Source organism: Garra rufa, chromosome 19 (assembly GCF_049309525.1).
Source record: "Garra rufa chromosome 19, GarRuf1.0, whole genome shotgun sequence".
NCBI lineage: Eukaryota > Metazoa > Chordata > Actinopteri > Cypriniformes > Cyprinidae > Garra > Garra rufa.
Genome location: NC_133379.1, coordinates 19,510,782 through 19,529,231, shown reverse-complemented (window position 1 = coordinate 19,529,231; position 18,450 = coordinate 19,510,782). Strand labels below are relative to the sequence as shown.

Below are 18,450 nucleotides of genomic sequence, written 5' to 3'. Positions count from 1 at the left end.
CCGGTCTTAGTACACGATATAACTACAGAAGAGTCAAGTTTTAAATAGGACAAATATGGAAACTCGTTGGTCATTTTTGAACGCGATGCTATTGGTCTAATAGGATTCAATGATCTATGCTAAGCTATGCTAAAAGTGATACCGCCAGAACAGGAGAACGGCTGAATGGATTTCAAAACGGTAAAAATCAACTTATTAACTCGGGGGCACTTGGAGAATGAGCCTATTTCCAAAAAAAGTGGAGTGTTCCTTTAACCACGATTAATCGCTTGATAGCCCTTCTAGCAAGACCAAAACAACTGAAGGATGATTGTAGGAAATATTACAGAAGATTTTACCAAGATTATCTCCCATTGCCTTGCAGATCCTTCAGTTTTCTAGTTAGGTAAGTCTTGACAAACACATTGTGCATGAAAATCAACTAAAACTTCAAAATAAAAACACACCTCCATTGACACTCCCCAAACCATGCCTGACTGGAAATGCCAGTCCAGATTGACAAAGCCATGGATCTCAAATCTTTGCCCAAAAACACAGATCCACGACTCCTAGCACTGCCTTAGGAGTAAATAAGTCTTTATCTGACCTAAAAAAGATTTACATGGAGAGCAGCCTGAGATGATTAAAAATCATTACACTACATCAGGCCAAAGAGATTATATTTGAGTCCCTCAAACCACATGAAAAGTTCTTGAGGGAAAAATGCTGACCAACATTTTCAGACTGCAAATCACAGTAAGACTGGGTATGGCTTGGCAAGAGACACTTTTCAACAAACATTTCATCTCCACTATAAACAAACCATACACTCAAACTGACTCCAAATCAGTCTCATGGGATTTCAACTGGTACAATTCTGCCAGTGAGTCACTGAAAGAGGATCAGTCTTTTTGGTTAAAACTGACCTCAGAAACAAGCTACCCACCGTGATTAATTTTAGAGAGAGCTATTAGGGCTCTTTCGATGGGTTTAGGCCAAACAAATGATCTCAAGATCCGAGCTCAGATCAAAACAAACCACTTGCATCTCAAGTGTAACGTGCATCAATTAAACCTCACTGAACTCCTAAAACTTCAAAATAAACCTAAAAATAAACGGATGTACAATTGATGTACATCTAAAAAAAGTGGTTTGGTTTTATAAACGACTGACTCAACTTCAATCACAAATGTCTGACTTGGAATTTATTTATACAGTAGAACAGTAAGGTTTTTATTGTTTTTAAAGAAGTCTCTTCTGCTCACCAAGCCTGTATTTATTTGATCCAAAGTATAGCAAAATCAGTAAAATTTTGAAATATTTGTATTATTTAAAATACCCCGTTTCTATTTGAATATATTTTAAAATGTAATTTATTCCTGTGATTTCAAAGCAGATTCTTTAGCAGCATTACTCCCAGATCCTTCAGAAATCATTCTAATATTCTGATTTGCTGTTCAAAAACATTTTTAGTATTTTATGTTGAAAACAGCCGAGTAAATTTATTTTCAGGTTCCTTTGATGAATAGAAAGTTCAAAAGAACAGCATTTATCTAAAATAGAAATCTTTTGCAACAATATAAATGGCTTTATCGCCACTTTTGGCCAATTTAAAGCATCCTTGCTAAATAAAAGTAATCATTTATTTTATGCTGATATTTGGACCTTTCTACTAAAATGTATTCAACTGTTTTAAATATTGATAATACATGTTTTTGAACAGCAAATCAGCATATTAGAATGATTTCTGAAGGTGACTGGAGTAATGATGCTGAAAATTTTGCTTTGATCACAGGAACACATTACATTTTAAAATATATTCAAATAGAAAACAGTTATGTTAAATGGTAAAAATATTTCACAGTTTTACTGCTTTTGCTCCATTTTGGATGAAATAAACACAGGATTGCTAAGCAGAGGAGATAAAAAAAAAAAAACATAAATTACATTCAAAACTTTTGACTATTAGTATAAATATATAAGTATATCCAAGGTTATTCGCAAACTGTACAGCAAATCTCAGTATGTTTACATAATCACAAAATGTAAACTATACTATCAAGATTTTCTAACTGCTATGAAAGAATGTGTATTTTAAGCACTACAAATAAAACCGACTCGACTTAAAAAGCAGAACAAGGTAACCACATTTATACTGAATCTTCCCAACCTCTGAACTTTCCGCAAGGGCACAGAAAGTAAACTGGAAATGTAGGCTACATCTTTTCAGACACTAACTAAAAAAAAAATCAGAATGAAGTCAACATGGCAAAGTAATATCAGTAATAAACTCACCATGACACAATTTCTGAAAACACAAGTCTATTCTTTTTGTGGTAAAGAGGAAACCTATTAGTTAAGACTGTTGCATTGTTTCCTGTTTGTACTGCAGTGCTATTATTATACTGTTTTTGCTACTACAAACAAGCAACTAAAGAGGTTGTGATGACAGAGAATCATAAGCTGTGTTTACTAGTAGCTAACTAATATACAATATACAAACCAATGTGTAAACCAAACAAAACTCGTAGTAAATGGCTCGACAATATTAGACTCACCTGGCCAGTGGAGTGGTCAATCATGGGTAACAGTGGTGTCCTGGTCGACATCTTCTGGGGTTGGATTTGAGTTTATTTTGAGAAATTGAACGTGTTCACAGATCTCACAATTCAATCAAATGTGACATCGGCACAGCACAATGAGAAGTGTCCGAAGTCCAATTTGTAAAGAGCCCCCTGAGCTCGGTGTGAGTCCCCAAACACGTACTGTTTAGCTTTTAAAAAGTCCCGGCGTTAAGTCATAGTTTGTTTACTAGTCTCGGCAGGAACGTGAATTTTGTTGAAAAATTTCGACGAACCCTATCGGCGGGTGTCAACATTGAATGCCGACTTCCTATGTGATTTCCTACCGTTAAAGTAGTGAATTTTCGGGGAGGCTACAGCATTTAAGAAGAGAGAGATTAATCTGAACTCGTCAGCTGATGAAAAACACCAAAATTGTTCCCAGCACAAATGTGCAAAATCGAGTCCGAGGACTCCCAAGTTTTTTTAGGCCAGGTGGCAAAAGGGTCCCTAATTTAGCCGTAACTATCAATGTTCGGCTGTATATTGTTGTGCATCTGTGATGTCAAAAGTTAAGTCCTGATTTCTTCTTTTCAAGGCTGGGGAAAGACAAATGAAAGTCCCGCTTTGCACACAAAAAACTTCACAGCAAGTTATAGAGCTGCTCCGTTCAGTTAGCCAACTCAGCAGCGCTCAGATCAGCCAGTAATGTTCCGTCATACAGGTGTCAACATGTCCGTTTCAAAACCAGATCAAACACCTGATGTCGTCTCGAGGTGAGAAATTAACAATCCAAGCACATAATCATCGCAGAGATGATCGTATACTGGCTCTCTGCGCCTGTGAAAAATCACATCTAACCTGCTAACGCGCGTTAGCTGGCCGGGTGACTTCGAAAAAGAGTCTGATATTTTGACAGTATGTTTGTAAGAATTCTTCCTAACCGTAGCCCGCTTGTTAATGGCTGTAAATTGGTCGGTTCCAGTCGGTGGTACGCGACGAATCACATCTGTGAGCCGTGAAAAGCCGTGCAGTCGGGCGGTCACGACTGGTACCGCAGCAGCGCCCGGACGCCAGTGTTGTTTGCGTTCAAGAGAAATGTGAAACCAGCCTGTGGATCGACTTCCTTCGCCTCTCTCGCAGAGAGCTTTAAAATAAAAGTCTTCCATTTACACTTCATTTTAAAATGAAAGTCCTTTATGTATATTCGACGTGCAAAACAAGTATTTTTATACACTGCCAGTCAAAAGTTTTTGAACAGTAAGATTTGTGTTTATTTGATTCAACGTACAGCAAAAGCAGTAGGCTAACAGTTTGACATATTTTTACTATTTAAAATAACTGTTTTCTATTTGAATATATTTTAAAAATGTAATTTATTCATGTGATTTTAAAGCTAATTTTCTGATTTGCCACTCAAAAAAAATGTAATATTATTATTATGTTGAAAACTTTTTTTTTTAAGTTTCTTTGATGAATAGAAAGTTAAAGGAGTAGTTCACATTCAGAACAAAAATTGACAAATAACGTACTCAACACCTTGTCATCCAAGATGGTCTTTCTTTCTTCAGTCGTATGGAAATTATGTTTTTTGAGGAAAACATTTCAGGATTTCTCTCCATATAATGGACTTCTATGGTGCCCCCGAGTTTGAACTTCCAAAATGCAGCTTCAAAGGGCTCTAAACAATCACAGCCGAGGAAAGAAGGGTCTTATCTAGCAAAACGATGGGTTATTTTCTAAAAGAAATTACAATTTATATACTTTTTAACCTCAAAAGCTCATCTTGTCTAGTTCTGTGTGTACTCTGTTTAGAAATTAAAAAGTATATCAATTGTAAATGTTTTTAGAAAATAACTGATTGTTTTGCTGAATACACTTTGAAGCTGCATTTAAACTGCATTTTGGAAGTTCAAACTCGGGGGCACCATAGAAGTCCATTATATGGAGAGAAATCCTGTAATGTTTTCCTCATAATTTTTATTTTTATGACTGAAGAAAGTAAGACATGAACATCTTGGATGACAAGGGGGTGAGTACATTATCTGTAAATTTTTGTTCTGAAAGTGAACTATTTCTTTAAGAACAGCATTTATCTGAAATAACAATGTTTTGTAACATTATAAATATCTTTATCATCAGTTCGATCAATTTAAAGCATCCTTGCTAAATAAAAATATTAATTTATTTAATTTCAAATGAAAAATATGTACTGACTCCCAGCTTTTGAATGGTACAGTGAATAATGTTAAAAGCTTTTTATCTTAGATAAATGCTGATCTTTGGATCTTTTTATTCATCAGAGTCCTGAAATAAATGTACTCAACAGTTTTAAATATTGATAATAATATTAATAAGAAATGTTTCTTGAACAGCAAATCAGCATATTAGAATGATTTCTGAAGAATAATGTGGCACTGAAGACTGGTGTAATGATGCTGAAAATGTAGCTTTGATCACAGGAATAAATTACATTTTAAAATATATTCAAATAGAAAGCAGTCATTTTAAATAGTAAAAATATTTCACAATATTACTGCTTTTGCTGTACATTGGATCAAATAAATGCAGGCTTGGTGAGAGCACAAGAGAATTGTTTAAAAAACATTAAAAATCTGGTGTATATAATAACTAGTGCTGTCAAACGTCTAGTCACTTCTAAAATAAAAGTTTTTTTACATAATATGTGTGTACTGTGTGTATTTATTATGTATATGTAATGTACACACACACATGAATGTATATATTTAAGAAAAATTTGTTATGTATATATATTAAATATATTAACTTATAGACATGCAAATATTTTTTAAAACATACTGTATTATATATACATAATAAATATACACATTATTACATATATTATGTAAACAAAAACATTTTGGATGTGATTAATAATGACTAATTGTTCGACAGCACTAATAACATCTTAGTGAATCAGGTTGTTTTAAGTAAAGTAATGCCAGTCATTTTTTACCTTTTTTTTTTTTTTGGTCCCTATAAGGAAAACAGCTTAAAAATTATACAGAATAAAGTTTTTTGAAAATTTATAAATGCAGGTAATTTTGTGTGAGGGTTATGTTTGGGGTAAGGCATAGAAAGTACAGTGTGTACAGTATAAAAACCTTTACTTCTGCATACAAATAATGAGTACTTTTGGAAAATTCTGTTAAAAATGCAGCTCACATAGGTTTCTTCATGGTGGTTGCCATGTTTAGATCACTGAATAAATTAAAGTGTGCCAAATACACCTGTGAATAGATCAGAATAATCCTACTGTTGTCATATGAAGCAGTAAAATGTAAATAAATTAGTGCATCTTTACAGGGATGTAGGTTTACTGCCGACTTGCAAATCATTCTTATTTGACACACAGAGGGGGTGTGGGGATTTTTGTGTCAGGAAAAAGTGAACTGAATGTTCTAAACAAATTTCTCTAAAACGGAAACTAAGACTTTTGATTACCAAGAGATAACAATTGAGAAAACCAGTATCAGGTGAAGTTGCTCTAAACCTGTATGACTTTCTTCTGCTAAACACAGATGATGTTATTTTGAAGAATGTGGGATAGTTGATAGTAGCCATTGGCTTTCAACAATCTTTCAAATATCTAGTCATACAGGTTTGAAACAACATAATTATGAGTAAATGATGACAGAATTTTCATTTTTAGATGGACTATCCCTTTAACAACATTTGCAAACAAAATGTTCCAGAGGAAGGCAATGAAATCACACTACATGCCAGATAAACAATCTATGAAAATAATATGTGATCATTTACCAGTGGCTATCAGACTGTTTACTAATGGTGACTACAGTATGCTGTTTAGCAGTCTTACCTGCATGGTCTGTAGTTGTTCCAAAGCCTGATTTACATGTACTTTTTTAATTTTTTTGTTGCTCAGCTCAATGGCATACTTCTCGGTTTCAGATCATGTCCTTTCATTGGACTGTAAATGAAGGAATGAATACTTTGCTGCCATCTCTAGGCGTTTGGTAGAATAGAATAGAAAAAAATAAGATGTAAAGCAAAATAATGCCATGTTTGTTTAATTTTTTTTTTAATCCCAGAACACAAAAAGAAGACATTTTGAAGAATGTTGATGTTGATGTTGAATGTCAAGATTTTTTCTGTTTGGGTGATCCCTTTAAGATTTAAAATTTGACTTTAAAAATACACTACCAGTCAAATAGATTTTTAATGTTCTTTTTTTTTTTAAAGGAATTCTCTTCTGCTCACCAAGCCTGCATTTATTTGATCCAAAATACAACAAAAGCAGTAATATTGTGAAATATTAAATGCTACTTAAAATAACTGCTTTGTATATATTTAAAAATGTAATTTATTCCTGTGATCAAAGCTATATATTCAGCATCATTACTCCAGCCTTCAGTGTCACATCGTCCTTCAGAAATCATTCTAATATGCTGATTTGCTGTTCAAGAAACATTTATTATCAGTATAATTATTATTATTATCAATATTTAAAAAAAGTTGAGTAAAAAAGAATTCCTTGATAAATAGAACGATCCAAAGGTCAGCATTTACTGAAATAAAACGTTTTGTAACATTATACACTATACCATTCAAAAGCTTGGAGTCTAAAGTATTTTTTATTTTTATTTTGCAAGGATGCTTTAAATTAATCAAAGATGATGATAAGGACATTTATAATGTTACAGAAGATTTCTGTTTCAAATAAATGCTGTTCTTCTGAACGTTCTATTCATCAAAGAAGCCTGAAAGAAATCAACATAATAATAAATGTTTTTAGCAGCAAATCAGAACATTAAAATGATTTCGGAAGGATCATGTGACTGAAGTAAAGCTTTAAAATCAGGGATAAATTGCATTTTAAAATTATTCAGATAGTTACTATAAAAAAGTTATTTTAAATAGTAAAATATGTCAAAATGTTAGTTTTTTCCTCTACTTTGGATCAAATAAACGCAGGAAGAGGCCTCTCTAACAAAACATTAAAATCTTTGAATCTTTCGTCACATGTGCTTTGTCATTGGTCTAGGATGATGTCACCTGCACCGAAACCCCGCCCCTCATCCCCCACACAGCGCGCTGTCTCATGCACACGCACAGTACACTGAAGCGCACATTGCATTGCGCTGGCGTACACATTGTTATTGTGTCAATTGTGTGCACTTGTGAGGACAAATACTTTAAACACTATGAGGAAAAACTGCCTTAATGTCATATACTGATGGACATCACTGGATTTGTAAAGTGTAACCCGCACAATAAGGCAGACCATAGATAACTGCAGCCATGTAAATGTCTCACGCACTGGATCGGAATTGTAGAGCGGAGAAACACAAGGACCTCATTTACCACAAAACATGACGATACATTGGACGTACATCTTATAACGTAAGTCATTTTTCCTTATTGTTTTATTTTTAGGGCCTTCATATACAATAATGTATCTGTGTGTTTCCGGCAATAAAGGATACTTAATGGCTACTTAATATTTTGTTAAGTACAAAATGTCGCCTAGTGAGAAAGTGCGAGCTTTATTGCAGCTATTGTTTATAGTAAAAATCTTCCTTAGTTCACGTTTATGAAGATACCTATCAGAAATCTGCGCAAAACGTTCGAATAATGCAAATGCATTTGAAATATAACAAGCATGATATCTTTTAGCACTCACACTGAAACGGTAGTGAAACTGAGCTCAAATGGAAGCGCATCCGAATTTGCGTGACAGCATCAGCGTGGCCTAACAAGTGACAGTCAATACAGTTGCAAATGTGGCGGACGTTCTTGTTTTCCCTTTCAGTGACTAGTTTAGGCATGGCTAATATTGTCTATATTTGTTCATTCTTTTGGAGACACAACTATGTAAGCGTTAGCTCAGACGTCGCATTAAGCGCATTTGTGCTTGCACAGTTGTAGAAACGTCAGAAACAAAGGCTCGTAATGAGAGTGAGAGAAACTGGAAATTCAGGGGCAATGAACGTAATGACGTGTGACGATGCGCGAAATCATTTTCCACTGGATTTCACCTTCTTATCCTGTTAACCTTCCCACAATTTCTATAATGGTTTAAAACAATGCAGTCATTTCATTAGGCAAAGAGTTGAGCAGGCCCATGCGTCTGTCGCAGACTGTTGACTTGAATGTTAAACATGCCGGGAAATTATTCGTGGTAGTACACGCCTGCCTATAAATAAGTGCTTATTACATGCTTATTACACGTTATTACATAAACATATGTGGCAAATAAAGTTTGAAATGCTTGTGGGGGATATTTGGCTTTGATTTAGTTTGTTAGGACGTCAGGAAATGGCGAATTAGCTCATAAATAATAATTAGGTTATGCACAAATAATGAAAAAGATACTGTTTTCACAAGAAATCATGTATTTGACAAAAAAAAAATTCTCATTACACATTGATTGGGAAAGCGATCATTCTAGTTGGTCAATTCAAGAGAACTTTCTTGTCTCAATATTTTGTAGGTAACTAGATAAATTACCAGCAGTTGAATATTCAATAACTTGATGGTTTTGTAGAGATTAGATACTCTATGCTTTAATTTACCTTAATATAGGTCTTAGTTCACCCAAAAAATGAAAATTCTGTCATTAATTACTCACCCCCGTGTCTTTCCAAACCTGTAGACCTTTGCTCATCTTCAGAACACAAATGAATATACATTTGATGAGCTTTCTGACCTTCCATAGACAGCAAGGGTCCTTCCAAGCTCAAGGTTCAGAAAGGTACCAAGAACATCTGCAAAATATTCCATGTGGCATCAGTGGTTCAACTGTATTTTTATGAAGCTATGAGAATGCTTTTTGGGTGCAAAAAAAACAGAAGGTAACAACTTTTTCAGTGCCATATTGGAAAGTTCCATGACATGTGTGCGCACACTTTCATTTGTACGTAAACAAAGTGCGGTCCACACGTGTTCTATGTCAAGAGCACCACACGCATTTGTTTTTTACATTCAGAGGAGAATGTGGTCGTGCATCGCAATACTCTCTAATATGGTGCTAGGGTGACGTAGAGGAGAAGAATTGTTGAATAAAAGCTGTATTTTTTAGGGCTGTCCTCGACTAAATATTTTTCTGGTCGACTAGTAGACGTTCATTTTAAGCATTAGTCGACTATTGGTCGCACATTTATTAATAAACCATATAAATCAAAATAATGAGCCTTTTAGCCTGATAAGCGCTCAAGAATGTTCCAGGGAAATCAGCGAGACTGCATTAACTTTTGAATACTTTTTTGATAAACTAGCACTTTCTTAGTTTTCGGCTTAAATGATGAATTCGCTGAAGCTGACTCGTCATGGATTACATAATCAGAGAATATTTGTTTTCTATTTGAATTGGTTAGACATTTCAAAAGTAGACATTTCACTCTCTATAGATATATTTTTCATGTCTGTCAGGCAAGTATACACAGAGTTTCGAAGATTCGCGCTCAAGTTAACAGAGACCGAAACGGCAGAAAGCACATCCTGTTTGCTTTCATTATTCTACAAAAGCACAAAGTTTTGTTGTTATTCTGAGCGCACACAAATAAACATAGAGTCTTTACAGAAACTATAGATGTATTTATTTTTTTCTGTATGAACAAAAAATTCCGGAGTATTTTAAGAACAAGTGACCACACCAGCAAAGACACTTCAGTGGCACATTTTTTAGGTTAACATTAGATTGAGTGGACGTGTAAAGTTGCTACTACACTCTTAAAAATAAATGACGCCGTAGAAAAATGTTTTTTGTCTAAATGGTTCCATAAAGAACTTTTAACATCTGAAGAACCTTTCTGTTTCACAAAAGGTTCTTTGTGGCAAAAGAAGGTTCTTCAGAGTATAAAAAGGTAAGAAAGACTGTTTGGTTCTTTGTGGAACCAAAAATGGTTCTTCTATGGCATCGCTGTGAAGAACCTTTTAAATCACCTTTATTTTTAAGAGTGGACATGCAAACTTTTTTCAGATATTTGAGGTTGATGAATGATAGGTGAGTGTTTGGATGTCTTGCCCAATGTACTATATTATCACAAAGCTTTATAAAATTACGGCTGAACCACTGATGTCACATTAACTATTTTAACAATATCTTTTCTACCTTTTTGGGAACATGTCATTTGCGTTGCTGTCTATTCAGGATCCTAAAGCTCTCAGATTTCATCAAATGATCTTAATTAGTGTTCTGAAGATGAACAAAGGTCTTATGGGTTTGGAACTACATGAGGGTAAATAATTAATGAAAGAATTGTAATTTTTGGGTGAACTATTCCTTTAGATTCCATCACCGGTTTGTCATTATAACAAAAACACACAATTCCTCAGTATTACATCTGTGTTACATCCCTGTCACATACAAATTTATGAAGTGTAGTGACAAAACCAGCCATGACCATGAGCTTTTGTTCTCATCTTTCAGTGATGTATCAGAGACAGTCCATGTTTGTTTTTATGCTTCAGATACCATTTTGCTGCAACATTACTGTATTTACACACCACACACTGTTCTTTGTGGTGATATCACTGAAACCCGATCGTTGTTTGTAGTTGTTTTTGTGCTCGGCCGGTACCTGAGCTCATCTATGCTGATGCTGTAGCTGCATCTCTGACACAAGCACATGCTGATGCCCAGGCGTGTGCTGCTGTTTCACTGCTGTATGTGATTCATTGCGAAAAAGCCATTACACGTGGATTTTGTGTGAAATACTGCTGATAAGGTGTTTAATGTGTACGTTAAAGTGATTGGAGTGATGTTGACTTGCAATATGACAAATCTGGGTCAATGTAACCACCCACCCCCTTCACTACCACAGGCTACAAAAGGCAAGACTGAAAAAAGCAAAGAGGATGAGGATACCATCACCAGGCTCTGTGCGTGAATGTATGCATGTGGAAATAAGAGCATGGTGTGCTGGCTCTGTCCTGGGGTCTGTGTGTGTGTGTGTGGGTGTTGTGTTGGGGTATATGTCTGAAGTGATGTTGTGCATGTCCCCCTCCTCCACGAGGTCAATGGATGATCTAGCCATGTCACATCCTGTAACTGTTCTCTCTGAGCTGCTGTATATTCTTTCTTACACACACACATAAACACATTTTTTTCTTTCTGTTTTCAACCTTTACTTTATTGTTAAAGGAATAAAAACGGCAGTCCTGCCATTATTTACTCATTTTCTATTTACCCAAATTACTTACTTTCGTCTGTGGAATACAAACGGAACAATTGAAGCCTGTTTTCCATCTTTCCATACAATGACAATGATGAGGGACTTAGATTTTAAGCATCATAAAGGATGCAGAAGCATTATAAAAGTGGTCAATATAACTTATTGTGCATATTCCAAGTCATTATCCAGTCTCCAATACACGACCGTTCTCCTTTTGTGTTCCACTGAAGAAAGAAAGGCGTACGGGTTGGATGATGAATAATGGCTAGATGTTAATTTTTAACTGATCTATTCCTTTAACCTTCTCATGGTCTTTTCATTGACATCTCATAATGTCTAATGTGAATGTTTCAAGCTGTCATTATTTAGAATAATGAGCTGATCTGCTCTGCTCTGTGGAGGGGTGATTAGTGCAGCCATCAGATTATATCTCTATTATTAGAAAAACGATAACATTATTCCATTTACATTTCATTACATGCTTGGCTGTAACAGATGTTTTCAAAATAAACTCTGTAAATACGTGTCTTAATAATCTCCAGCAAAACAATAACTTCTCATAAACGGTTAGGAAGACAAGGACGATATTCTGCAAGACCAAGAATTACACCATACAGAATATAACCAAATTATGTCAATATTTCCTTGATGTGACATCACTACAAAACGACCCCCTAATGTGTACAATTCTTTACACGGTTTGCTTGTGTGCTTGTAAAGATTATTCTATGCATCTGGTAGATGTGAACCTCTAGAATTTATGTTAGCAAGGGTAATGAGTCTGTTACATGAGGATTTCTCTTACTGACATACCCTTGTGCCGTTCTTTATTGTTTCACAGTGTTTAATAACAAGTAAGGTTGTGAATGACTAACAGAAGACTGTCTTCTGTGCTTAACTCATCACAATTGTTGATGTAATTCTGTGTGCTGTGACTAATATTAAATATATGTGCAATACTGTGTCTTCTATGTGCTTATTTCATACCAAAATAATGGGCGCTGGAATATTAATTTGTCTTTTTTCTTTTTGCATCCTAACCACACAGCTTTGCTCAGCCCCAGATGCCTCCGCTCCCTCTTGACGAGCGCATAGTGGTTATTCAGCGCCCCAAAAGTTTGGCCTTGCGCGTGGCCTCCCCACCGACCACATCGCAGTCTTCCTCACACCGCCCAGCCACACACAACGAGCCCCCACCCCGTTTACCACAACCCCAACCCCCACCACCCCGTTCCCATCCAGGTTCCAACTACCTGTCTCTGGAATGCAACCGCAGGCAATCATCCCATGTTCAAAGAGATAAAGGAGAACGAGGTGCTCCCTTTGAGGGCAGCTGCCAAAATGCTAGCCATTGTCACAGCAATGGGACAGTAACTTTAGGTCCCAGACCTCACAAGCACACGCATACCATTGACATTAAAGTGTCTTTGGACAAAGGTGGAAGAGGAGGATCTTACATAGACAAAGGGCGCAGCAGTAGCCTTACCCGAAGTGGAAGCATCAAGAACAGAACTAAACGGGTGTCCCTGCACTTGGATCCAGGGCAAGGTGAAAGGAAATGCAAAGGAAAGTCTTCCGAATTAGTGGAGAAGCACCAGAACCATCATCAAATTCAAAACAGGACTCAGCACAGTAGCCATCATCCAAACCAACTTACAGTCTCTCCCGGAGGGATCTTGGAGTTTGTACCAGCGCAAAGACAGCAGTCAAAATCCAAGCCAACAAGAGAGAGAGATTTGTCGTCAAAGTCTTGCTCTGCAACTGCCAGCTACCCATCCCACAGTGAGAGGGACGTATCGTCTGTAGGAAACAAAGAAAACTCCAAACTGGGACCCGGCCACCAACTGCCCCACACCCACAGCCTATCCCGTCACCACAGTTCAGCCCCGTTACCCCATGCTGCCATCCTAAACCCTCACTACCCTGCTGTACCACCCCCACTCCCCTCCCGAGCCCCTTCTTCCTACCAGCACATCAGTCAACCCCGTCCCTCGCGCACTCGAGAACATCGGCCCCAAATACTTCACGCTTTGCCCCTCTCCCCTACTTCCTCCCAAGGAGGCTTTCCCAGTCCTGACCACACATGTACAATTGACTTTTCCCACCCTTGTGGATGCTGGAGGTTGGTGCGTTGTAGAAGAGGTAGAGGTCACTCGGCAGGCTGCCACGGTCGTAGTACGAGCCCGTCATCTTCGTTTTCCCACGCCCCAGGAACAAGTGCTGCCAACGGTGGTGGCGGAACCATGGGATTGAAGACTTTAGGAGGGTGTCTGTCAACTGCTTCCACCACCAACACCTCCTCTTCCAACAGCACTGTCTCGGACTGCCGCCCAGGGCTGCTCAGACCTTTGGGTTGCGCATCCTGTTCCGGAGAAGCTGGAGGCTTTGAGAGCCCTGCTGCTTTCCGTAAGAAACTGGTTGGGGGTTGTTTACCCTGCACTCCCCTGTCCTCATCCGCACCTCTTCGAGCACTCCAGAGTTGCGTCAGTGGGTGCAATCCCAAAGCAAGCCAAACTGGGAGCTCCACATGCAGTTACTGCAGTAGTGACCCCATCGTAGTGACCTTTAACCCGCACAGAGGGAATCCTCCTAACATGGGGCGTAATATTGGTGCGCATACCATGGGAGGATACCAGCCTGATGATGACGATTACAGTGTACGCACAATCTGGCCGGAGGAGTTAGCGAAGAAGATGACCCGCTCTAAAACCCAACCTATCCACCACAATGCAGGTATTGGAATGGGCTCAGGGAGAACCTGCATGGGCCACAACCAGAACAGCGGCAATGGTGGCAATCCTGTAATCCTGGACTGCCGGAACCTTATGGAGTTTACTCGCTCCCAGTTGACTGATCAAGCAGGACGACGAAGGCTCCAGCAAGGCAAGATGGCAGTTTTGGACTTTATCGGATCAGGGAGTAGTGGGGACCAGGGTAGAGATTCCCTCAAGCGGCTTTGGAACAAAGGAGCAGATGCTTGCATGGGGGATGGCAACGGGTTTGATGATGAAGTGCTTCCACAATCCCCATCCCTTCGCTCTCCATCTCCAGATTCCCCTGCATCCTTCTCACCCCCACCCTCTGCTCCGAGCACGCTTATTAAGCACAAATCCAAACAGCGAGAGAGGGAGGGTGGACACACCTTACCCTCTGCACAGTCGCTCCACTTGGTCCTCAACTCACTCAACAGAGAACAAGATGAGGAAAATGGACGAGGTAAAGATGCTAATGCTCAAAAACACAGCATGTGTTGTTTTTGATTGACCATTCAGAAAGATGAACATAATCTCTCCACATTGCCAGTCCCACTTAAATGTACTGACCTTGATTTCATTTTCCTATCTTCCATTAGGCTGTATGCCTTTCACACTGATAGTATTCAAATTAAAATTATAGTTCAGTTAATCTGTGGAGTGCATTATCCTCATTAGCCTAGCTTCAGAAGATGATAAAGATGATTCTCTAGTAATGTAACTCAAGTTCAGCAAGTTTCTTAAATTCCAGACTGCTTTATCATCTCTTTTATGTCTTACTGAAACTTTTGTAAAAGAACTAAAGGATAATAGCTATTCTGAGGGGGAGAGACTTCAAACAGGAAAGATAAAGAGGAAGTATTAAAATTAGTAAAATTATTTGATTTTCTTACATAAGGCCTTGATGATATCATACTCTGACAAGATTTTAACCCAAGTCATATTTAATTGTCTCAGAAGAATTCTTTGCCAGCACAAATCTTCAGATGGTCACATAGAGTGGACAATTTAAACATGTAAGAAAGTGAATGTAATCAATAGTTTTCTTTTTTTTTGGCAGTGCACCTTTCCCTCCCTCTTTCCTCATCCCTCCCAGCGTCGCTATCTGAGGAGAGTGTCATGACCCCAGATGTGGAGAATGCTGTGATCAGCCCCATCCTCCCTTTTCTTTTCTTGGGCAACGAGAGAGATGCACAGGATTTGGATCTACTGCTTCGTCTCAACATTGGTTTTGTGGTCAATGTCACAACCCATCTTCCTCTCTACCACCTGGACACGGGCTTGGTGCGTTACAAAAGGCTTCCTGCTACAGACAACAGCAAGCAGAACCTCCGACAGTACTTTGAAGAGGTTTTTGAGTTTATCGGTAAGAGAAGTTGTCAACTCTTTTTACACATCCCATTTCTTAAAGAACATACTTCCAGAATGAAAATTTCCTGATAATTTACTCACCCTCATGTTATCCAAGAAGTTTTTTGAGGAAAACATTCCAGGAGTTTTCTCCGTATAGTGGACTTCAATGGGGATTAACAGGCTGAAGGTCCAAGTTGCAGTTTCAATGCAGCTTCAAAGGGCTCTATGTGATCCCAGCCAAGGAATAAGGTCATCACTGCTTTTGCGATTTTTCCATTTGTGCCTAATATTTACATTTAGTGTAAAATGACCTTTATTCCTTGGCTGGGATCGTGTAGAGCCCTTTGAAACTGCATTAAAACTGCAATTTGGACTTTCAACCCCTTGATCCCCATTGAGGTCCACTATATGGAGAACAATCTGGAAGTTTTCCTCAAAAACTTGAATTCTTAATTCTTTTTGACTGAAGAAAGAAAGACATGAACATCTTGAATGACATGGGGTATGGAAATTATCAGGACATTTTTATTATGGAAGTGAACTAATCCTGTGAAGACTTGTTCCTTGAAGCAGAAAGTGTGGCTGGTGCATATCAAAGGGTTTGTCCCTTTTTTAAACAGCTAATAACTAAACTTTAGTGGTAAATCATGATTTGCAACTTGATAGTCAGTTGTAGGTGGTAATATGGGGACGGGACCTTCTTATTCCAGAGAGCATTTGATTGGACAACAATTTGTGTAGTGCAGGATGAGACATCAGTTTTGTGGTTTGTGTTTCTGGATAGATTTTGTCCCAAAGCCAATTCGAGGTTTGTAGAAATTGATGTGTGCCACACCTTTTTTTGTTTCAGAGGAAGCTCACCAGTGTGGACGGGGCGTTCTTGTGCACTGCCAAGCAGGTGTGTCCCGCTCAGCTACTATAGTCATTGCTTACCTGATGAAGCACACCCTCATGACCATGACTGATGCCTATAAGTACGTACGGGGCCGACGACCAATAGTTTCCCCCAACCTCAACTTCATGGGCCAGCTGCTAGAGTTTGAGAGAGACCTCAACTCTGGGGTAACACCTCGCATCCTCACCCCCAAACTGAGTGGCCTGGAAACACAAGTTTAAAAGGAGATAAAAAGAAGATGGAATTGATGAATGGATAAAAAAATAAGGGTAAGAATAGTCGTTTAACGATAGCAAACATAAATGGAAGATTTCAAGGGGGCATGACAGAATTAAATAGTCTTGGTCTTTTTTAATTGAAGTACCTCCACTCTTTCTGTTTCATATAAATAGCACTTATATGACAGTTGGCAAATGGATGTTTGTGCTACCCACCCTGATACTTATGTAATTATGTGCCAAGTTTTAATTTAAAATAATAACCCAATTTACTTCAATTACTATTATCAAGCTTGGTTAAATACAAAAGCTGTACAAAAGTATTAGGGGGAAAACAAATGCAATCAAAGAACTTTCTGGCTGTCAAGCACAGAAAAAGATCCGACGTGTTGAGACTCTCAGAACTGTGACATGCATCACATTCGAGACCCAAGAGCTGTAGCAAACTTCAAACTCCTTTTCCACTGTGCACAGAACTTTTCTAGACAGATTATTTTTGATTCCGGAGATCATTTGAAGGCATTTTTGGGTTGCTTTGCGTTAGCTGCCAACTATTTATAAATTTCTCCACTGACATGAAGATTCATTTTGCCTTTGAAATTTTTTCGATACTGCTATTTTTGTTACTTTTTACATCTTGCATTCTTTTTCTTAGTGTCTTTGTGTGGGAGGTGTGCAATAGTGTTGATGTGGAACTGGAGCTGATTTATTTTCACTTGGACAGTGTTTCACTAATGGACGTTTTTCATGGGACATGAACCAGCCATTTTAATGGCAGATATAATCCAAAAATCATATATTTCTTTTTTATTTCCTGCTTATGATATTGAACAGAGGGCAATTTGTATAAAGCACTGTGTAATGAAAAAAATGTGAATAATAGTCTATACAATAGTCTTTTTCTATTTATTTTACTTTGGGCAGGCGGTGTAATGGCTTTGATTTACAGATTTTATTTTATTTTTATGCTTTCTGTATATTTTGTTGCTGTCTTTGTGCTGTTTAGAAATGGGAAGAAAGATCTTGTGGAATTGCATTTTACATTTTTAATACTGAATATTTACACTGTTTATTACTGTGCAAAATACTGTGACTAGAGCAGATTGGGCCATCAACATGAATCTTACTCTTTGATATAATTTGAATTTGCATTTCAGAATTGCACATTAAGGTGACAAGTAGATATAGTTTATGCAAAATCAGCATGAGAGTTTCAAGGTGATAGTGTGCAGGTGTAGCCAAAACATTGAGTGTTTCACATTTGCATTTCTGTCATATTCAGTTCATTGCATAAGAAAAGTGAACACCCTTATCAGCTTTAAAGCCTGCCCTATTTTTAAAACAGCCTGCCTAATTTGACCATGATCAGATTTTAGTGCTCTCAGGACTGTAGGCAAACAATCTGGTTTTGTATTACGTACCACAAAGGAAACCAGAGCCCCTTCCTCCATTTGAACTCTTCCTTCATTTTCCTACCTTCCTTTTTATAGACTATGCATTATTATGGAAAACATTCTGTGAAAACGACTCGGT

At 37.7% G+C, this 18,450-nt stretch overlaps 2 protein-coding genes across 11 annotated transcripts in view; one reads left to right on the top strand and one right to left on the bottom strand.

Annotated features, from left to right (window-relative positions):
- mark2a (MAP/microtubule affinity-regulating kinase 2a) overlaps positions 1–3,619 on the bottom strand; it is a 55,102-nt gene extending 51,483 nt beyond the window's left edge. For all 10 annotated transcript variants that reach the window (XM_073824806.1, XM_073824808.1, XM_073824812.1 and 7 more), the window contains exon 1: positions 2,538–3,619. In XM_073824806.1, coding sequence (XP_073680907.1) covers positions 2,538–2,588 — 51 coding nt within the window. In that variant the 5' untranslated portion in view covers positions 2,589–3,619. The remainder of the gene's footprint in view (positions 1–2,537) is intronic.
- A 9,143-nt stretch (positions 3,620–12,762) lies between these two features.
- LOC141291879 (uncharacterized) lies at positions 12,763–16,920 on the top strand. Its single transcript, XM_073823893.1, has 3 exons — positions 12,763–14,914; positions 15,512–15,817; positions 16,655–16,920. The coding sequence occupies exons 1-3, from the start codon at positions 12,763–12,765 to the stop codon at positions 16,918–16,920; spliced, it is 2,724 nt and encodes a 907-aa protein (XP_073679994.1).
- Positions 16,921–18,450: the final 1,530 nt, after the last annotated feature.